A 23,817-nucleotide genomic window follows, 5' to 3' on the forward strand; every position below is an offset into this window, starting at 1 on the left:
TCTGACAAACACAAACTAGGATAATTCAATACTAGTGGTTTTTTTTTTTTTTTTGAGACGGAGTCTCACTCTGTCGCCAGGCTGGAGCACAGTGGTGCGGTCTTGGCTCATTGCAACCTCCGCCTCCTGAGTTCAAGCGATTCTCCTGCCTCAGCCTTCCAAGTAGCTGGGATTACAGACATGCGCCTCCACGCCCGGCTAATTTTTGTATTTTTAGTAGAGATGGGGTTTCACCATGTTGGCCAGGCTGGTCTTGAACTCCTAACCTCGTGATCCGCCTGCCTTGGCCTCCCAAAGTGCTGGGATTACAGGCGTGAGCCACTGCGCCCAGCCCATAGTGGTTTCTTATGAAAAGAAATTCTGCCTGTACTCAGGTAGAAGAAAATGATCCCACATAGAAGATCTAAGTTCAATAAGGCTTGATAAAATAGTGAATATTCAGATAACACTTAAATGAATATTGACTATAAAACAATAGAAATAATACTTGTGGGATTAAAATAATAAAATTAAATTTTAGATTAACAACACATGAAATAAAAAGGGTCACTTCTGCTTTGGGAGACGGAGATGAGAGGATCCCTTGATACCAGCCTAGGCAACATAGTGAAACCTCGTCTCTACAAAAAATTAACTGGGCATAGTAGTGCACGCCTGCAGTCCTAGCTACTCAGGAGGCTGACGCGGAAGGATCACTTAAGCCCAGGGGTTCGAGGTACAGTGAGCTATGATCACACCACTGCACTCTAATTGGGCAACAGAGCAAGACCCTGTCTTAAATAAGTAAATAAATAAATACATAGTCATTTCATAAAGTTAAGAAGGTTTAGTTCTGTGTGTAATAACATGACTTCAAAATAGTAAATATTGACACATCTTCAATGAGAAATGGGTAAATCTGTCATGGCTGTCTATATATTAATCTGTGAAACTATTTTTTCTTCAACCTTTCTGTGTGTAATATTGAGCAATTACACTTTCAAAAAATAACTGTCTGTCTTATTAAAAGTTGTTTTGACAACACTATTTTATTTTTTAAGAGATGGCATCTTACTCTGTCTCTCAGGCTGGAGCGCAGTAGTTCATTGAAGCCTCAGACTTCTGGGCTCAAACGATCCTCTTGCCTCAGCCTCCCGAGTAGCTGGAACTACAGGCACATGCCACTCTGCCTGGCTAATTTTTAAAAGAATTTTTGGTAGAGACAGGCTGTCGCTTTGTTGTCCAGGATGGTTTCAAACTCCTGGGCTTGAAGTGATCCTCCTGCCTTGGCCTTCCAAAGTGCTGGGATTAAGTGTGAGCCTCTGTACCTGGGCAACAACACCATTTTTAATGACAGCCTCATTTTTAATTATTTCTGGTTTGAATTTGACCTATTTAAAATTTGAAACATGCATGCAGTTACATTGCCTGAATATTTATTTAACCCATCCTCAATTTTTAGACATTTGTTTTCAGTATTTTTCTATTACTATTATGAGTATCACTGTAGGTAAGTGTCTTCATATACCAGTGTGTAATTTTTTGAAATAAATTCTTATATGTTTAATTATGGTGTCACAATACATACACAATTTTTTTTTTTTTTTAAGATGGAGTCACGTTCTGTCACCCAGGCTGGAGTGCAGTGGCACGATCTTGGCTCACTGCAACATCAGCCTCCTGGTTTCAAGCAATTCTCCTGCCTCACCCTCCCGAGTAGCTGGGACTACAGGCGGGAGTCACTGTACCCAGCTAATTTTGTATTTTTAGTAGAGACAGGTTTTAACCTTGTTGGCCAGGCTGGTCTCAAACGCCTGACCCCAGGTGATCTGCCCGCCTCGGCCTCCCAAAGTGCTGGGATTACAGGCGTGAGTCACCGCATCCAGCCCTACATATACAATTTTAAGTTCTTTGCCAAGTGGCTTTCCAGAAGTCTGTCATTTTCAGTTCTCACAGCAGTGTGTGAATAAGCATATCCATCTATGTAAATAAGCGTATCCAGCACTACACCTTATCATTTTAAAATATTTTGTTTGATGCAAAAAAAAAAATCTTATTTTGATGTACATTTTCTTCATTGTTAGTGAGATTAAACTTTTTCTTAGATTTTTTTAGAACTCCAAGATGGTTGTGATTACATTTATGTCTATTAAATATCTATTTGAATTTTTCTGTAAGCAATCAGATAACCAGATTTAGTGAGAATTATACATCAATAGAGTCATTGAGATTCTGGGTAGATTCTAATGTGAGGTTCACTGCATCTGTGTTTTGGGATGCTATGATTAAAAACCCCTTTTCAGGTAGGAGCACTCAAACATCAAAGGCAAGGTAGGTGTGGTTAGTGTAATGGACAGAAAGTCAAGGCGACAATTGGAATAATCTGAGTTATTCAGTTATATGATGTTTGCTAGTTGATCATGATGTTGTCTAGAAGTGAAATAGATAGGAAGCCTGCTAAAATCTTACTTGATTTGTATAAGCAGAAAGTTCTATGTCAAGTGAATAAAAGTCGAGCTTGAATCATAAAAACAGGGAGTCCTGGCCCCTCAATCAATTCTCACACTTGAGCCTTTGTAGACCCAGCACCCCTTGAATGAAGGAGAGGGCAGGTTCCCTCAACGAAAAACTATGCTACCTGAAATTTATACTGTTAATCTTTCTCCCAGGCTTCCACAAAGGGAACCATGGCCTTTCTCAGGGTAACAGTTCCCCATGTGCACTGGGGAAAAGGAAATAATCACACCTTTTAGGGACTGCTGGACACTGGTTCTAATTGAACACCAATACTAGAAGACCCAAACATCACTGTGGCCTTCCAATTAGAGCAGGGAATGGGGTCAGGTGATCAATAGAGTTTTAACTCAGGTCCATCTCACAGTGGGTCCAGTGGATCCCTGAATGCTTCCTGTGATTAGTCCCGAATTCCAGAGTGCTTAACTCAAATTAACACACTTAGCAGCTGACAGAATCCCCACGTTAGTTCCCCAACGTGTGTATTGAGGCTATTATGGTAGAAAAGACCAAGTGGAAGCCATTAGAACTGCCTTTATCTGGGAAAATAGTACATCAAAACCAAAAACAAACCAGAAGTCTTTTTCATTGACTTACAGGTTTGTAGCTATTCTGTAGAATTGAGGAAACCCAGTGACTAATTTCTATCCAAGTGCACTATGCCTGTGATGTGACTAACTTTTATAATCTTCCATATGTGTTAGCAGAGTCTCTGGGCATTATTTTCTAAAAAGACACAGAAGCTTCAGAACTATCTCCTTGTAGTGACCAATGCTTTGTCTTCTGAAACTAAGTAGTTTTGGGAAAATGTTTACAGAATATTAATTTTACCAGTATATTTAATATTTAGTTTGGAATATCCTAATTTGGAGTCAACATGCCCACAATAAAATTATTAGTGTATTGGGGAGAGTCTTAATTTTCTTTTTTGTTTCTAGAAACCACCAAGTTTTATATGACAGAGATAATTATTCAGTCATCTGAGAGGAGTTTTCCTATCATACCAAGGTACAAATAGCAAATTACATTTATTTATTTGTAATTTCTTTTTTTCCCCATTCAGACCTTTATTTTTTTATTTTTTAATTTTTGGTTTTGAATTTATTTTTTATTTTAATAGGTTTTTGGGAACAGATGATGTTTGCTTACATGAATAGTGATGATTTCTGAGATTTGGGTGCACCCATCACACAAGCAGTGTTCACTGTACTCAATGTGTAGTCTTTTATCTCTTACCCCTCCCCCTGCCTTTTCTCCACGTCCTCAAAGTCCATTGTATTATTCTTATGCCTTTGCATCCTCATAGCTTAGTTCCCACTTATGAAGGGGAACATACGATGTTTTGGTTTTCCATTCCTGAGTTACTTCACTTAGAATAATAGTCTCCAGTTACATCCAAGATGCTGTGCATGCCATTATTTCGTTCCTTTTTGTGGCTAAGTAGTATTCCATGGTATATATTTGTAATTCTAAATGTAGGAAAAAGGAAGTACAATTGATCATATGGGAATTCATTTTTATTCATACCTTTCTTTATTTGGAAAAGGAAAGAGAAAGCCTTTTAGATAGTTGAACCAAACCACACATATAAAAAATTTGAGGATTTTAAAAAATGTTTTGCTCATATAGTGCTGTAGACAAATGTGCTCTTAGAAATCTTCTAATTCTGAAAGTTTTCTGTGCTTATTTCTATGTGCCAGATATCTAGAATCTTATCACCCAGTCACCAATAAGTTTTTTGAATAATTTCTGGTTTTAATTTGAATTATTTAAAATTTGAAACATGGGTCAGTTTCAAATGACTCCTATGTTTTAAAAACATGGTACTTAGCCACTAAATCTATTAGTGTTTTTATTTCTTTGACTCTTTAGTTTGCAAACAAGTTAACCATGATATGTCTTTATTCCAGTTTATTTGTTGATATCCAAAAATTATGGCAATCTGAGTATAGCCTTGAACTTATCCTTATGTAAATACTTGGATTCTGTACCTCAGAGCTGACACTTTAGGGAGATCCAAATGGAAGAAAATGTAGCCAATACTGTCTGATGTTTGGGAGGAAATTTCTTGCCTTCTTTTGTAAGTTAGTTATTCTCTGTTTAATATGCTACAGCACAAATGGAGTATTGACTTGTTCTAACATGGTATTTTTTTATTCAGTAGGGGTGAATAGTTAGGTTTGGCGTGGAAAGTGTATCAAGGATTGGAGAATAGGTTTTAAGAAGAATGGAGCAAACCTGAATACATTAAAATATATTAAAATCCACATCAGTGCAGATTGTGAGGGAATGAGCAGTACATAGAAAAGTCCGGCATGTGGATATCTCTGCCTTTTAGGTACCCTGTGTGTATTTTTTGCTTATCTTGCCAGTTAGATTATTATGAGACACACATTGTAAAAATTGATTTGTGTTCAAACAGGTCTTGGTTTGTCCAGAGCGTGATCGCCCAGTGTCTGGTGCAGCTCTCCTCTGATAGAAGCACTTTTAGATTCACGATTCAAGGTCAGGACGGCAAAGTGTATATCTTGGTAAGAAATTATTTTATCCAGCTTTTTGTAGCCTAGGAATCCAAGGTCTCAGAATTCTTTAGTTTTTTCATTCTTTTTTCTTAATTCTCAGATGTGGAAAATAAGTGATTAAAAATGTTAGTATCAGGCTGGGCACGGTGGCTTATGCCTGAAATCCCAGCACTTTGGGAGGCCAAGGCGGGTGGATCACTTGAGGTCAGGAGTTCGAGACCAGCCTGGCCAACATGGGGAAACCCCATCTCTACTAAAAATACAAAAATTAGCCTGACGTGGTGGCCCATGCCTGTAATCTCAGCTATTCAGGAAGCTGTGGCAGAAGAATCGCTTGAACTCGGGAGGTGGAGGTTGCATTGAGCCAAGATAGTGCCGCTGCACTCAAGCCTGGGGTGACAGAGCAAGACCCCATCTTAAAAAAAAGTTAATATCAGTTTAATTCATAAATCAAACTCCTTTAATTTAATAACAGATGATCAAATGCCTCTATGTACTAGGTACTAGGGATACAGAGAAAAATCCTGATTCCTGCTATTTAGAAGCTCATACCACAAAATCAGGGTTGTTTTTTTTTTTTTTTTCTTGAGATGGAGTCTCACTCTGTCGCTCAGGCTGGAGTGCAGTGGCGTGATCTCGGCTCACTGCAAGCTCAGCCTCCTGGGTTCACGCCATTCTTCTGCCTCAGCCTCCCGAGTAGGTGGGACTACAGGTGCCCGCCACCACACCCGGCTAATTTTTTTGAATTTTTTTAGTAAGGACGAGGTTTCACCGTGTTAGCCAGGATGGTCTCGATCTCCTGAGCTCGTGATCTGCCCACCTCGGCCTCCCAAAATGCTGGGATTACAGGCATGAGCCACCATGCCCAGCCAAAATCAAGTTTTTACTCTCAGTTTGTAATGGCTTTTTTTTGGTCACTATAACACTATTCTGTCTCACTTTTTTTTTTTTTCCCTATGTAGTACTCTTATGTTTAGAATATGTCCTATTGCTCCCGTTGTTTTTTGTTTTTTTGAGACAAGGTCTTACTCTTTCACACAGGCTGGAGTGCAGTGGCATGATTATGGCTTACCATAGCCTCGACTTCCCAGGCTAAAGTGATGCTCCCACCTCAGCCTTCCGAATAGCTGAGACTCCAGGCCAACTCCAGCATTCCCAGACAATTTTTTAATTTTTTGTGGAGACGAGGTCTCGCTATGTTGCCCAGGTTGGTCTCGAACTCCTGGGCTGAGGTAATCCTCCCACTTTGGCTTCCCAAACTGTTAGGATTATAGTGGGATTACAGGCATGAGCTACCATGCCTGGGCTGCTTCTGTTGTTTTTAATTGCCTCTGATTCTGTGATATTTGAGAAAGAGTGGCAATTTTTGAGGAGGCTCTGTGACTAACAATCACCCTAGCATGTACCACTAAAGCCTAATATTACACTACCTCTATTAAAAATAGTGTCCTGCAGAAGCAAATTTTGAGCATTTATCTGGATAACCAAGAATCATAGCCCAAGTATCTTCTCTGCTTCTACATCTATTCAACCAGTAAACATGTATGGAGCACTTCTTATATGAAAGACACTGTTCCAGGTGCTCAAGGTAGAACACAAATGCCTTCATGAAACTAAAAAGCTAATAGGGAAACATAGTAACAAAAAGGAGGGAAGGGCCTGAAGTTGCTGTTAGGTGTGACTCTGTAGCTGGCCATCCATTATGGGGACACTATGCTTTTCTAATTGCAGATAATTTCTATGAAAACCTGAAATATTTTCTGACTGATTTTGATATTAAATATACCTCACAGTTTTCTGAAATCAGTTTTAGTTTTTCTTTTATTGTAACATTTCAAATTGAAAATCGGGAGTAGGAACTTCTGAAACTTTCTAACATATATTTAATTTTTCTTTTTTATAAAAGTAAAATATTCTTGAAACACAATCAGGGAACATGAAGAACATAAAGTATTCCCTTTCCTGCCTTGCTATATCATACTATTCAGGGAGCAATCAGTATTAACAGTCTGATATGTGTACTTCATTATTTGTATTCTTTCCATATACAGCTATATATGTGTACACTCACAGGTGTTTGTCTATTTGTAAAAAAAAAAAAAAACCACAGTATCACATGATTAGCGTTTTTCGGCAACCTGCTTGCTTCACAGTATGTATCATGAGGATTGTTTTTATTAGTTTAAATGTAGGTCTGGCTCTTTAATGACTGAAATTTTGCTGTATGGCTGATAAGACTGAACTGCAATGAAAATAATCTTTGCCTGTGTCTTTTAGTACTTCTTTAGAAATGGATCTTTCTAATGTAACATACTATTAGAATTTGTGTGTTTGAAACTCAGATAATTATCACCTTGCAAAAGAGTTGTACTAATTTATCTTTCATAGTGGGCATTCTTGGTGTGCCACCCAGACCCCATACTGGGTTGATGCACCCATTGCCAGCGCTGACAGTGTTGGCTGATAATGGCTCACAGCTGCCCCCTTCTCCACAGACTTTCTCTTTAGATGACAGGTTTTGCCTTGCCCAGAAGTTACCTGTCTGCCACAGTCCCACCTCCCTGACTCACCCCTTCTTGGTCAGCCCGCTGCCAGTGATTTGATCCTGGGGCACAGAAAGCTAGGGACTCTTGTCTCAAGGTAGAACAAACTCTGTAGGTGGGATTCACGCTGTAGAACTTCCCCATGGATCAGGCTGAAACCAGACTCCAGATGATTCTATATCCTCAACTAGCTCTTTCCCCTGCCTTATCCCATTTCCTTCACTTCCTTTCTCCTGTGAGTTTTCCCTCAGTGAATCACATGCATCCAAATCCCAAAACACTCTCCCACCAGCAGTGTATTGGAATGTCCACTTCACACCCCTTTTCTGAACTAGATGTTATCAATCCTTTTATATTTGCCAATCTGGTAAATGAAAAATGGTGGCACAAAATTTTACATTTATTAGTTACATTATGATTCTAATATATGTTTATTTATCATTTATTTCTTCTGTTAATTCTGTTCATATTCTTTGCGTGTATTTCTCTTGGCTGTTTTATCCCCTTACTGAAGCTCTGTATATTATAGATAATAACTTTGTTACTTATGCATATTTTCTCCGAGTCAGTTGTCTTTTTTTTTTAACTTTATGTCAGTTGCTCTACCAAGTGTTATGTTTTCAAAGGCCTACCCAACTTTAAAATTATGTACATGATTTTCATATTTATTTTTTCTGGTATTTTCATGGTCTCTTTTTTGTTTTTGAAAAGTCTAAGATATGGATAAGGTGGCAATATTCTTATACTTGGACTTTCTCTTCACATCTTTAGCTATGGCTTTTAAATTCAGACAGTTTGGTGATTGAATCTTTGAGAAATTCCAAATATATCAAAAAATTCCCCTTGTTGGAAGACACATTGAAAGCCGATTCTAGTTCTGCCTGGAGTGCTGTCAAGGTCCTCTACCAGCCATGCATCAAAAGCAGGAATGAAAAGTAAGTTGTGCATTTGTTTTCTCTTTCCACATTATGTTTCAGCTTTTGTTGTCATGTTGGTGTTAAGAAATTAATGAATTAAATGCCACTATACCATTTCCCTACTTGAAGCTTCTAGGAGCCAATACTGCTAAATATTGTATGTTTAAAATAGGTTGAATTATTACAGATGATTCATGTTAATATGCAGAAAGCTTGCTTTTACCAAAAATTATTGTTTTTTTCTTGTAATCCAAGCTGTCTGTACATATGGCTGCAGTACTAAATCAGACTTCAACAGTGATGAATATTTACCAATAAGCACTTTCCAGGCATCAGGATACAATAACAAACCCCAGCCCCTACCTCTTAGCACTGTTGTTCTAACAGGGGGAAGGCAGACCATAAACAAAACAGGTTCTTACATCTCTTACTATGTGTCAGGCACTCATCTAAGAACTCATAGCTCACTGAAGCCTAACAACAACCTGTGTGGTAGGTACCATTATCATCCCCACTTTAAAGATAAGCACACTAAGACGCTGGTAGTAAATCACTCTAGTGAAAAATGAAGCAAGGTAAGGTAGTTGGCGAGGGGTAGGATGGGAGTAGGATGTTGTCATTTTATATTGCAAAGTCTGGGAAGATTCCTTAGATAAGGTGACATTTAAGCAGGTAACTTGAAGGAAGTGAAGTGGTGAGCCATATCTGATGGAAGATCATTCCCAGAAAAGGAAACAGCAGGTTATTTTTATTGTAACAGAATCAAAGTTTGTACTTGTCCTGTATGCTCAGATGGGTTTGATCAAATTTGTCCTAAGAATGGAAGGATCTTAGTCTTTTTCTGGAAAGTAAATAAGACATTGAAAAACTTAATTACATTTCTTATGCAAGTAGTGTCAGTCATAAAATACTCAAACACTAAGAGACATATACAAGGTAAAATTATATCCCGCTCCAGAAGTAAAACGTTTGTTGTGCACTCTTCCACTTCCTTTTCTATTCATTTTGCACCTAAACATGGGTATTTTTTACGCTTAAAAAAAGCCCATGTCTTAGAGATTCTTTCCATGTCAGTGCTTGACATTTTATGAAATGGAGGTACTATAAATTATTTAGCCAGTTTTCTTTTAATGGATATTTCATTTATTACTTTTTTGCTGTTATAATTAGTGTTGTAATCTTGTATGTTTGTTTTCTGATTATAAGTTTTTTATATTAGAGGAATTTCTAGAGGTACAATTGTGAGTTAAAGAGTATGGACATTTAAAATTTTGAGAAGTAATATCAAAGTATTTTGTAAAAAGGCATCATGAATTTATATTCCCACCTGAAGTTTTTATAAATGTCCATTACCCTGCATTCTCACCCAAATTTCCATTTAGATTTTTGCCTATCTGATGTGATTCTAAAGGAAACAGATTTACTTGACACTATCCTTATATTTTATTGAGGCATGTTCAATGGATGCATCTCAATTTTATGCTTTTGAGACTCTTTTTGAGGGCTTGGGTTTTTTTTTGTGTGTGTGTGCCCTTATGCATAGTCAACTAGTAAGCCTTACATTGATTATATTCTCTTTTGATGTGTGTGTATAGTATGTGTATCTTTATATATTTAGGTTTATATCATCAAATTTATTAAAACCTTTATATTCATCTTTTCTGTTTATTAAAATGTGGACTTTTGTGACAGGTATGTTGAATCTTATGATTATGTAAGTAATTTTCTTCTGTTTTGATACTAGTTTTCACATTATGTATTTTAAAGCTGTGTTATTAGAGGAATAAAAGTTTGTGGCATGACAACTAATTGAATATACTATCAATAGGAGATTTTGCTCTTCTTCAATTTAATGCTAGTTTTTATTTCATTCTAATTTGCTGTGATGGTTAATACTAAGCATCAACTTGATTAGATTGAAGGATGCAAAGTATTGGTCCTGGGTGTGTCTATGAGGGTGTTGCCAAAGGAGATTAACATTTGAGTCAGTGGGCTGGGAAAGGCAGACCCACCCTTAATCTGGGTGGGCACCATCTAATCAGCTGCTAGCATGGCTGGAATATAAAGCAGGCAGAAAAACATGAAAAGACTAGATTGGCTTTGCCTCCCAGCCTACATCTCTCTCCAGTGCTGGATGCTTCTTGCCCTTGAACATTGGACTCCAAGTTCTTCAGCTTTGGGATTTGGACTGGCTTCCTTGCTCCTCAGCTTATAGATGGCCTATTGTGGGACCTTGAGATTGTGTGAGTTAATGTGATCTTTTATATTATATATATCTTTATATATATGAAGATTTATATATTTATATATGAAGATTTATATATGGCTTTATATATATGAAGATTTATATACATATATATAAAGATTTACATATATATGTCTATCTATCCTATTAGTTCCATCCTTCTAGAGAGCCCTTACTAATACAGATTTTGGTATCAGGAGTGGTTCTAGATGAACAGAATATTAAGAATGGAGTTCTTTCGTTGGTTTTGAGGTTTCTGGAGTTGGCTGTTTAATATGATTACATCCAAAAATGCTAAGGACTCTACTTCTGATAGCATGGAGAACACTGATAGTCCTTGGCATGAACTGTATAGAGAGTTATGCAAAATAAATACATTTGACACTCCTGATTCACCACTCATGAGAGGCAAGGAGTTTAGTGACTCTATACGTAACGCCTTTGACTATATTAAGGAACATAATGAAGTTGGTCGGTTGCTCCTAAGTTCACTGGACAAAGTGATGAAAGAAAATGATGAACTCAGGGATTCTAACTCCCAGCTTCAGAAACAGATACTGAGCCTCAAATCTGCTAAGATGGCCTTGAGTGAGAATCTTATCTCCTGTAGAGAAAGAGTTGAAATTGTGGAAAATCAGACACAAGCTTTTATCATGTGAATAAAAAGTGTATGCACAGCCTCAACTGGTATCTACTGTTAAAGTGAAAGGATTAATTGGGAAAAAATGGGACCCTGCAACTTGGAATGGGGACGTGTGGGAGGACCCTGATGAAGCTGGGGACACTGAGCTTGTAAACTCCAATGAACCTTTCTTGCCAGAAGAAATAGCTTCCCCACCCCCAGTAGTGGCAACATCCCCTCCCTAATCCATGCTGCCATCAACCTTTCCACCTTTGTCTGAGAAGATATACCCTTTACTGCCTGAGGCAACAGGCCTCCCCTGATGGCCTCCCCTGAGGCAGTTGCCAGGCAAGATAATGTTGATTCTCCTCAGGAGCCACCCCCAACACCTCTGTTTGCTTCTAGACCTATAACTAGACTAAAGTCCCGGCAGACCCCTAGAGGTGAGGTTGAGAGTGTGACCTATGAGGAGGTGCATTACACTCGAAAATAACTGCTTGAGTTTTCTAATGTATATAAACAGAAATCTGGAAAACAGGCATGGGAATGGATACTAAGGGTGTGGGATAATGGTGGAAGGAACATAGAGTTGGATCATCCTGAATTTATTGATTTGGGCCCACTAAGTAGGGACTCTGCATTTAATGTTGCAGCTTGGGGAGTTACAAAAGGTTCTAATAGTTTATTTGCTTGGTTAGCTGAAATATGGATTAAAAATGGCCCACTGTGAGTGAGCTGGAAATGCCTGATCTCTCTTGGTTTAATGTAGAGGAAGGGATCCAAAGGCTTAGGGAGATGGGGATGGTGGAGTGGATTAGTCTCTCTAGACCTACTCATCCCAGCTGGGAGGGTCCAGAAGATATACCCTTGACCAATGCTTTGCGAAATAGATTTGTGAAGGCAGCACCTTCATCTTTAAAGAGCCCTGTAATTGCCCTTCTCTGTATATCAGATCTAACAGTGGGAACTGCAGTCACTCAACTACAAAATTTAAATGCAATTGGAATAATTGGATCCCGAGGTGGCAGGGGCCAAGTAGTGGCACTCAGCTGTCAAAGGCAAGGTGGGCATACCACCGTAATGGACAGAAGAGGTAAAGCAGCAATCAGAATAATCTGACTCGTGTCGAGCTCTGGCATTAGCTAATTACGATGTTCCTAGAAGTGGTAGGAGGCCTACTGCATTCCTACTTAATTTATATAAGCAGAGAACTTCCAGACTAATTTGAATTTTAAAAGCAGAGAATCACAGTCCCTCAATCCATTTCCAGACTTGAGCCAGTTTACAGACCCAGAACCCCTTGAATGAAAGGGAGGCTGGGTCCCCTTGAGGAAGGACCCCTCTACACTACTGACAATTTATGCTGTGAATCTTTCTCCCATCCTTCCCCAAGGAGAAATCCAGCCTTTTACCAGGCTAACTGTTCACTGGGGATAGGGAAATGATCAGACATTTCAGGGACTACTGGACACTGGCTCTGAGCTGACGTTGATTCCAGGGGACCCAAAACGTCATTGTGGTCCTCCAGTTAAAATAGGGGCTTATGGAGGTCAGGTGATTGATGGAGTTTTAGCTCAGGTCTGACTTACAGTGGGTCGATTGGGTCCCTGGACTCATCCTGTGGTCATTTCCCCAGTGCCAGAATGCATAATTGGCATAGACATACTTAACAACTGGCAGAACCCCCACATTGGCTCCCTGACTGTAAGGTGAGGGTCATAATGGTGGGAAAGGCCAAATGGAAACCATTAGAGCTGACTCTACCTAGAAAAATAGTAAATCAAAACCAATATTGCATCCCTGGAGGGATTGCTGAAATTAGTGCCACCATCAAGGACTTGAAAGACACAGGGTTGGTGATTCCTACCACATCCCTGTTCAACTCTCTTATTTGGCCTGTGCAGAAGACAGATGGATCTTAGAGAACGACAGTGGATTATCGTAAGTGTAAAAAAGTGATGACTGCAATTGCAACTGCAGTACCAGATGTGGTTTCATTGCTTGAGCAAATTAACACATCTCCTCGTACTTGGTATGCAGTCATTGATTTGGCAAATGCCTTTTTCTCCACTCCTGTCCATAAGTCCCACCAGAAGCAATTTGCCTTCAGCTGGCAAGGCCAGCAATATACCTTTATTTTCCTACCTCAGGGGTATATCAACTCTCCGTCTTTGTGTCATAATCCTATTTGGAGAGACCCTGATCACTTCCCCTCTGCAAGATATCACACTGGTCTGTTACATTGAGAACATTATTCTGATTGGATCCAGTGATCGAGAAGTAGCAAGCACACTGGACTTACTGGTGAGAGATTTGCGTGCCAGAGGATGGGAAATAAATCCGATTAAAATTCAGAGAACTTCCACCTCAGTAAAATTTCCAGGGGTCCTGTGGTGTGGGGCCTGTTGAGATATTTCTTCTAAGGTGAAGGAAAAGTTGCTGCATTTGGCCCCTCCTACAACCAAGAAAGAGGCACTACGCCTGGTAGGCCTAGTAGGATTTTGGAGGCAACACATTCCTCATTTGTGTGTGTTACTCTGGCCCATTTATTGAGTTACCCAAAAGGCTGTCAGTTTTGGGTGGGGTCCAGAACAAGAGAAGGCTCTGCAAAAGGTCCAGGCTGCTATGCAAGCTGCTCTGCCACTTGGGCCATATAACCCAGCAGATCCAATGGTGCTTGAGGTGTCATTGGCAGTTAGGGATGCTGTTGGAGCCTTTGGCAGGCCCCCATAAGGGGGCCTCTGCTGTTAGCAGAGGCATCAGGATTTTGGAGCAAGGCCCTGCCATCTTCTGGAGATAACTATTCTCCTTTTGAGAAACAGGTCTTAGCCTGTTACTGGGCTTTGGTGAAAACTGGATATTTGACTATGAATCATTAAGTCACCATGTGACCTGAACTGCCTATCATGAACTGGGTGCTTTCTGACCCATCTAACCATAAAGTGGTCCTGCACAGCAGCATTCCGTCATCAAATGGAAGTGGTATATGCATGATTGGGCTCCAGCAGGTTCTGAAGGCACAAGTAAGTTACATGAGGAAGTGGCTCAAATGCCCGTGGTCCCCACTCCTGCCACCCTGCCGTCTCTTCCCCAGCCTACACCAGTGGCCTCATGGGGAGTTCCCTGTGATCAGTTGACAGAGCAAGAGAAGACTAGGGCGTAGTTCACAAACAGTTCTGCACAATATGCGGATACCACCTGAAAGTGGACAGCTGCAGCACTACAGCCCCTTTCTAGGACTTCTTGAATGACAGCAGTGAAGGGAACTCTTCCCAGTGGGCAAAACTTGGAGCAGTACACCTTGGATGGAAGGAGAAATGGCCAGATGTGCAATTATATACTGATTCATGGGCTGTAGCCAATGGTTTGACATGGTCAGACATTTGGAAGAAGCATGATTGGAAAATTGGTGACAAAGAAATTAGGGGATGAGGTATGTGGATGGACATCTCTGAGTGGTCAAAAACTGTGAAGATATTTGTATCCCATGTGAGAGCTTACCAACGGGTGACAGCAGAGGAGGATTTTAATAATCAAGTGGATAGGACGACTCATTTTCAGCCTCTTTCCCCAGCCACCCTTGTCATTGCCCAGTGGGTCCATGAACAGAGTGCCCATGGTGGCAGGGATGGAGGTTATGCATGGGCTCAGCAACATGGACTTCCACTCACCAAGGCTGACCTGGCTGTGGCCACTGCTGAATGCCCAGTTTACCAGCAGCAGAGACCAACACTGAGCCCTTGATATGGCACCATTTTTTGGGGTGATCAGCCAGCTATTTGGTGGCAGGTTGATTATATTGGACCTCTTCCACCATGGAAAGGGCAGAGGTTTGTCCTCAGTGGAACAGACACTTTGGATATGGATTTGCCTATCCTACACACAATGCGTCTGCAAGACTCCCATCCGTGGACTCACTGAATGCCTTATCCACCATCATGGTATTCCACACAGCATTGCCTCTGACCAAGGCACTCACTTTATGGCTAAAGAAGTGCAGCAGTGGGCTCATGCTCATGAAACTCACTGATCTTACTGTGTTCCCCATCATCCTGAAGCAGCTGGATAGAACAGTGGTCATGATTGAAGTCATGATTACAACAGCAAGTAGGTAACAATATTTTGCAGGGCTGGGGCAAAGTTCTCCAGAAGGCCGTGTATGCTCTGAATCGGCATCCAATGTATGGTAGTGTTTCTCCCATAGCCAGGATTTACGGGTCCAGGAATTGAGGGGTGGAAGTGGAAGTGGCATCATTCACCATCACCCCTAGTGATCCATCCACTAGCAAAATTTTTGCTTCCTCTCCCCATAACATTACTTTCCACTGGCCTAGAGGTCTTAGTTCCAGCAGGAGCAACGCTGCCACCAGGAGACAAAACAATGATTCCATTAAACTGGAAGTTAAGATTGCCACTTGGACACTTTGGACTCCTCCTACCTTTAAGTCAACAGGCTAAGAAGGGACTAACAGTGTTGGCCGGGGTGATTGACCTGGACTGTCAAGATGAAATCAGTCTACTACTCCACAATCGAAGTAAGAAAGAGTATGCATGAAATACAGGAGATCCATTAGGGCATCTCTTAGTATTACCATGCCCCATGATTAAGGTCAATGGGAAACTACAACAGCTCAATCCAGGCAGGACTAGAAATGACCCAGACCCTTCAGGAATGAAGGTTTGGTTCACTCTACCAGGAAAAAAACCACAACCTGCTGAGGTGCTTGCTGAAGGCAAAGGGAATACAGGCTTTAAGAAGAAGGTAGTCATCAATACCAGCTACGACCAGGTGACCAGTTGCAGAAACAAGGAATGTAAGTGTCATGAATATTTCCTTCTCCTTTTGTTAAAAACACATTTGTGCACGTATACACTTGTACTAAGAAAATATCTTCATCTTATTTCCTTTTTCCTTTATCATGTGACATAAAATTTATTGACTTCATATCAGCTTTTAAGTATTGTTAACTTTATGGAATAGAGGGTTGGGGGTTGGTGCATTTCCGTTGTATGAAGGATAGTTGTATTATGTTAGGTGTAATTATGACCTTATTATTGTTTTTATTTGAAGATTATGTATGATCTCAGGAGATGTGTATGGGTTCAAGTTGACAAGGGGTCGACTTGTGATGGTTAATACTAAGTATAAACTTGGCTGGATGGATGCAAAGTATTGACTCTGGGTGTGTCAGTGAGGGTGTTGCCAAAGGAGATTAACATTTGAGTCAGTGGGCTGGGAAAGGCAGATCTACCCTTAATCTGGGTGGGTACCATCTAATCAGCTACCAGCATGGCTGGAATATAAAGCAGGCAGAAAAACCATGAAAAGACTAGACTGGCTTTGCCTCCCAGCCTACATCTTTCTCCTATACTGGATGCTTCTTGCCCTTGAACATTGGACTCCAATTCTTCAGCTTTGGGACTTGGACTAGCTTCCTTGCTCCTCAGCTTACAGATGGCCTGTTGTGGGACCTTTTGATCATGTGAGTCAATACTCCTCAATAAACTCCCCTTTATATGTATATATCTGTCCTATTAGTTCCATCCCTCTAGAGAACCCTTACTAATACATTTGCCTGATGGCTAATATTGCTATATTTACTTTTTAAAAAATTGTTCATTTGTTCTTTTTGTGTTTATTTTCACCTGTCTTGTGTCATTTAATCAAGTGTATATTGCATTAAGATACACCTTACGAACTGCATATAGTTGGATAGTTTAAAACTCCAGTAGGAGAGTCCTTCTATTTTAATAGTGAATTTAATTATTCACATTTATTATGATTTTGATGAATTTGGACATAGTTTGCTGTCTTTTAGATTGGTTGCCCTCTGTGTATCATTTCTTTCTTCTGATGATTTGGAAGCAAAAAATAACTTTTATTTATTTCAAAATGATTATTCATGATTAACCTTAAAATTTTAATACACATTTAAATTTACTTTTTTTTTAACTGTCAATATTTAGATTTAATTAGTATTCATACTCTTCACTGGAACAAGGAAAGACTTGGAGATTCATGATTGTCTTCTTGTTCCCTCCCCAACCTCCTCCCTTTCCTATGTTGGATCCTTTGTGATTCTGATATGATGGTTATGTTTCTTCTTAAAGAAATATTAAGCTGAAGCCCTCCTCCATTTGTCTACTCTCATGCATCATCACCATGAATGTTTTGTATCTTTATTATAAATACTTCCTTAAAAAGATAGGGTATTATTTGATATTTTCTCTTTAGGGTATTATTTGATATTTTCTCTTTTTGTGATTTTTTTCACTCAGTATTCTTTGTTTGCTTTTTTAATGTGATGAAGTATACTCTTTAATACTTCTTTTAACCTTGTACTATAGTCAATCTGTGAATATCTGAAAATTTATTATACCTATTCTGTCTCTCCAAAAACCTTTAGGATTTTCTTTTTATCCTTGGCTTTCTAAGATTTTATACAGATGTGTTTAAATGTGAGCACTCACTCAAAATTTTCTCTTATGTTATGATCTCTTTTTACAGATACAATATTCACTCAATCTCTGTGAGAATAATATTTTTACTTAAAGTCTTGTTTTTTCTCTATTAATGTTTTCCTTGGGTGTTGGCTCTTCTGTTTTTGAAAACAAAGGTTGAGTTTGGTACCTCTCTTTCATGGTGGTGCATTTCCCAAATATTTGATTATTTCACTGGAATTCCTGCCCTGAAATGTAAACTTCATGTGAACCAGGACCATCTCTGTCTTGCTCAGCTAGATGAGTACTTATAAAAGTGCTCAAAGCATACAATTAATGTTTATGCAGTGGTGCATGGTTTTCTGCTTATCTTTGTAATATTTGGTAATCATTATTTACCTATTGGTAACTGTAGGTTTTTGATACCATAGCCTGCCTGTATGGATTAGTGAAAGATAACTCACAGGGTATACTAGCATGGATGTACCAGTTTGTCTTTTGACAACTTTCAAGTATTAAGAAAAAGGAAGTGGTTATTTTGCTGATTTTTATATTCATTATATGTGGAATCTTTACCTTTCCTTTCTTGAAGAGTATTATAAGAATTTGATGCACCTGCCTTATTACTTCACTCATTCTTAACACATTCCTCTGACACTGGAAATATTGTGACTATAGTCATATGTGTTCTCTTGTATTCAATGAGTAGATTTTTTTTAACTCCAAATGTCTTAGGGACAAGTTGACATCTAATAAATTAGTTTGGTTACTTTAGCTTGCCTGTTGCATATAACTACTTTTATTTTATTTTTCCTCCTGCTGTTGTTTGACTCTCTGCCCCTGAGGTAGGAAGCGAAGTAGGTAAACATGCTGTGAGTTATTTACTTTGTCATTTAAGGACATTAGTGTCTTTCTTTTTGGGTGTGACTGAACAAGCTGTAGACTTCCTGGCATATTTTTGGCACATGGGGTGGTGTATTAACTATTTTAGTCCAATTGGCTAGAACTTTTTTCTAGTGGAAGTGTGGATTGCCAGATGGTAGTCTAAAAGAGGAAAATAGAAAATTTAACTATGGTTTTATTTCCTTGAGCATACACAAAAAAGTGGCACGTAATATTTTTAGAGTGTTCCTTCTTTCTAGCAATAGACACACATCTCTCTCAACACTTTGAAGTGTATTGTTTTTCATCCTCCCCTCCTGCCCACTCCAGCCAGCATTTCACATCTTGGTAAGCACCAACAGTTTTTTTACTGCTCCACAATTTTGTATTGGGGAAATAATTTATTTCATATATCACATTTTTTAGTTTGTTTATCAGCATTTAGATGCTAAATATTAACTTTTTGGCTTCAGACTCTATATTAACTTCTGTAGTTTAAGTCTGCCAATTCATCAGTTCACCTGTGGCCTCATGTGCTCTAGATTGGGAGTAATTTAGCCTCACAGGAGACATTTGGCAATGTCTGGAGATGTTTTTAGTTGTCACAACTTGGGGAACTACTGGCGTCTAGTAAATAGGGATGCTCTTAAGCATCCTACAGTGCACAACAAAGAATTTTTCAACCCCAAATGCCAATAGTGCCAAATTTGAGAAACCGTAATCAAGACATCTGAAATCAAAGTGTGTCTGCCTTCTCCCTCTGTGTGTTATATAGCCCACAATTTTCTTGAAATTGTATTTAGGCCAGCAAATTAGAAAATCTTACTATCACATGAGCCAAAATTTCTTTTTTCTTATATTTTTTACTTTTTCTGAGACAGGGTCTCATTTTGTCACCCAGGCTGGAGTGTAGTGGGTTAATCTTGGCTCACTGCAGCCTCAATCTTCTGGGTTCAAGCGATCCTCCCACCTCACCCTCCCAGGTAGCTGGGATTACAGGTGCACATCACCACACCTAGCTACTTTTTGTATATTTTTTAGAGATGGGATTTTGCCATGTTGCACAGACTTATCTCGAACTGCTGGGCTCAAGTGATTCACCCACCTCAACCTCCCAAAATGTTGGGATTACAGGCATGAGCCACCACACCCGATGAGCCAAAATTTCTATTAAATATAATCCACTTTAACTTTGTTAGGATAAACAGAATTATTGACAAAACACATAAATGTTTATGTCATACTTCTTTTTTTCTGTATTGGAAATATGAAGAATAGATTTGTTTTTATTAAATAGTGGTGAAGAATTTCATAGTTATCAAGCTCCTTGTTTTTGTATTTTTAGGAGAAAAAGGAGAATGCAATTAGTAGGGAGTAAAGAAGTGTTTTTTATTTAAGCTAAAATTGAATTCTCTTCACTTTGTAAGTTACATGAGTCCTAGTATTGGTATTGGTAGTGGTTCTTTCCCACCTTTTTCAAAGGATAAAATATCTAACTTAGGAATGTGGAAATTTGAGCTGAGAAGAACAATTCTACGTTTGACTATTCTTAATAACATTTTCTCGCAAAATATATTGAAGGAAAAATGATGATGAAATGTTATTTTCAGCTTTAGTAGAATATAGAGACTAAACTATAAACTAATTTGGTTTCTTTATTTTGCTACATATTGCTAAATATTGCCCCTAAAATAGATGTGTTGTTTTAGCTTAAGATAGTTTAAAAATATGTTATTTTTTCCCAATGAAATAAAAACAGATGTAACCACATCCATATATATTTCATAGCCCTAGAATAGTATTAGTAGTTGTCTTTACCTGTAAACTAGTATTTCCTTATCTTTTTTTCTTTATTTCCGCAGGAAAATTGAAACTCTACTTAATTTTAAAAATTATGTTTAAAAACACATAACACAAAATTTACCATTTTAACCATTTTTAAGTGTATATTTCGGTAGCGTTAAGTATATTCTGTTGTTGTGAAACAGATCTCCAGAACATTTTTATCTTGCAAATCTGAAACTCCATACTCATTAAAGCACAACCCTCTTTCCCGCTCACCCCAGCCTCTGATAACCACCATTCTACTTTCTACTTCTATGAATTTGACTGTATTGTAGTTGACTGGAGCTGCCATAGCAAAATACCACAGACTAGAGGCCTTAAACAACAGACATTTATTTTTTTCTGGAGGCTAAAAGTCTAATTTTAGAGGGCAAAAGTCCAAGATCAAGGGTTGGTTTCTCGTGAGGGCTGTCTTCCTGGCTTGTAAATGGCTGTTTTCTCTCTGTGTCCTTGCATGGCCTTTCCTCCTGCACATGTCAAAGGAGAGAGAGATCTCCTGTGTCTCTTCCTCTTCTGGTAAGGACAGCAGCCCTATCAGATTAGGGACCCATCTTTATGACCTCATTTAATCTTAATGACCTCCTATCTCCAAATACAGGGACATTGGGGTCCTATCTCCAAATACAGGAAAAGCGGGGTCCTATCTCCAAATACAGGGACATTGGGGTTAGGGCTTCAACTTCTTAATTTGAAGGGACACAATTCAGTCCATAACATTGTCTACTTTTTTTTTGTTTGTTTCTTTGTTTTTTGAAACAGAGTCTCACTCTGTCACTCAGGCTGGAGTGCAGTGGTGCTATCTCTGCTCACTGCAACCTCTGCCTCCTAAGTTCAAGTGATTCTCCTGCCTCAGCCTCCCAAGTAGCTGGGATTACAGGCGTGAGCCATCATGCCTGGCTAATTTTTGTATTTTTAGTAGAGACGGGGTTTCACCGTGTTGGCCAGGCTGGTCTCGAACTCCTGGCCTCAAGTGATACACCCATCTCAGCCTCCCAATGTGCTGGGATTATAGGTGTGAGCCACCGTGCCCAGCCAACATTGACTACTTTTTCATATCTTATGTAAGTAGAATCATAGTGTTTGTCTTCTTGTGACTAGCTTATTTCATTTAGCATGATGTCCTCAAGTTTTATTCACATAGTAGTATGTGACAGGATTTCCATCCTTTTAAAGGCTGAATATCATTCCATGGTGTGTATATATCACATTTTGTTTATCTTTCCATCTGTCAGTGGACATTTTGGTTGCTTCTACCTCTTGGCTATTTTGCATAGTGCTGCTATGAACATTGGTGTGCAAATATCTCTTTGAGGCCCTGTTTGCCGTTCTTTTTTTTTCTTTTAATTAAAAAAAAAAAAAATTGAGACAGCATCTTACTATGTTGCTCAGGCTGGTCTTAAACCCCTAGTCTCAAGCAATCCTCCAGCCTTAGCCTTCCAAAATGCTGAGATTACGTGTGTGAGCCACCATGCTCAGTCTCAATTCTTTTGGATATATATCTAGAAGTGGGTTTGCTGGATTATATGATAGTTCTATTTTTAATTATTTGAGGAACCTTCATACTGTCTTTTATAGCAGTTGCAGCATTTTACAATCCTATCAAAAGTACACAAGCAGTCCAGTTTCTCCACATCCTTGCTAGCACTCGTTATTCTGTTTCTTTTTAATAGTAGCCATCATAATGGATGTGAGGTGATATCGTTGTGGTTTAATTTGCATTTTTCTGATGATTAGTGATATCAAGCATCCTTTCATGTTCGTTGGTTATTTGTATATCATCTTTGGAGAAATCTCTGTTTAAGTCCTTTGCCCCTTTTTAATCAAGTCCTTTTAATTTGTTATTGAGTTGTAGGAATGCTTTATATTCTGGATAATAATCACTTATGAGATGTATGATTTGCAAATATGTTCTCTCATTCTGGAGGTTGCTTTTTCACTTTGTTCATTGTGTCTTTTGATGCACAGAGGTTTTTAAGTGTGAGATAGTCCCATTTCTCTATTTTTGCCTTTGTTGCCTGTGCTTTTAGTGTAATTTCCAAGATATCATTGCCAAACTCTGCTTAATTCTGATACTCTGCACCTGATGTGGCAGAGACTGTCATTACCTGAAATAACTTTGGAAATTAAATTAGGTGGTTTGGAGAAGATTTAGAGGAAATTGTCTTTTTGGTTGACTAAAAACAAAAGAAACAAAAGTTAATTATGCTGATTTTATATCCAGCAGGGTATCTAAGACTATTATTTAATAGTTGTGTAACCTGCTAAAACACTTTATGCTAACTTATTTGAATAGTATGTGCATATGATGCTAGAGTAAATGAAGGAATGAATTGACAAGTGTCACCAAACCCTAAAGAACATTATTATTAAACAAAATTATTAAACAATCTCAAGTAAGTGTTTATTCCACTTCCCACTTAGGAGTCACAAGGTGACATTGTCAGTGCATCCCAATTGGGTACATTGACTTTGTAGCGTGGGATACACTTGAACTTCAGAAATGAATGTTCAAGTCTTACATTTCACAATTGAGAAATCTGAGGACAAAAAAGAGAAGTAACTTCAGTTAGTCAGTATGTTACTGACAAAACCAGAATTAGAGTTGGGTTGTCCTGATTTCAAATTCAGTGCTTTTCATTATATCATGTAGTCTCTCACCATAAAATATTAGGAGATCTGAAAAGGCCGCTATGAATGTATATTTTTCCTCAAGAGAAATTCTCCTGGTAGTTTAGAATGTGTCAGACTTTTGATTACTCCCCAAAATATACTGCTTACTATACTATATTCAGTGAAATTTATGCCTCTTAATCTGTAACATCAGTAGCAGAAACTTCTGATTTACAGTATGTTCATATCTGATGTTATAGATCAGAATTTATGGGTACAAATGTGGTTTTCATTAGAAGTCCAATGCCTTAGCTCCTTAGAACAAGAATCTATTGAATGGAAATTACTCTAAAGATACAGAGAAGTAGTTAGGTGCCTATGGAAAAATATAAATGCATCATTTGAAATCACTTTTCACATATTTGTCTGTTAGTATTATCATCAAAATTTATACATCTAGGGACCATTCATTATTAAGCAAATTAAGAACATACTTCTTTCATTTGTAAATGGCAGACATCTCCTTTAGACTTGTAAGTACAGTCATGAACTGCACAATGACACTGCAATGACAGACTGCATATATGGCAGTGGTCCCATAAAATTATAATACTCTATCTTTCCTGTACCTTTTCTGTGCTTAGATATGTTTAGATACATAAATAATTACCATTGTGTTACCGTTGCCTACAGTATT

General features: G+C 38.6%; 1 protein-coding gene across 7 annotated transcripts in view; it reads left to right on the forward strand.

Moving 5' to 3' along the window:
* UBE3D (ubiquitin protein ligase E3D) overlaps window positions 1–23,817 on the forward strand; it is a 186,335-nt gene that overhangs the window by 38,358 nt on the left and 124,160 nt on the right. For all 7 annotated transcript variants that reach the window (XR_004026703.1, XR_004026702.1, XM_030798155.1 and 4 more), the window contains 3 exons: window positions 3,432–3,501; window positions 4,916–5,024; window positions 8,330–8,493. Coding sequence is in view for 5 of the 7 variants with exons in the window: in XM_030798155.1 (XP_030654015.1) it covers window positions 3,432–3,501; window positions 4,916–5,024; window positions 8,330–8,493 (343 nt within the window). In the remaining 2 variants the exon portion in view is untranslated. The remainder of the gene's footprint in view (window positions 1–3,431; window positions 3,502–4,915; window positions 5,025–8,329; window positions 8,494–23,817) is intronic.

This window comes from Nomascus leucogenys, chromosome 18, assembly GCF_006542625.1.
Source record: "Nomascus leucogenys isolate Asia chromosome 18, Asia_NLE_v1, whole genome shotgun sequence".
Taxonomy (NCBI): Eukaryota; Metazoa; Chordata; class Mammalia; order Primates; family Hylobatidae; genus Nomascus; species Nomascus leucogenys.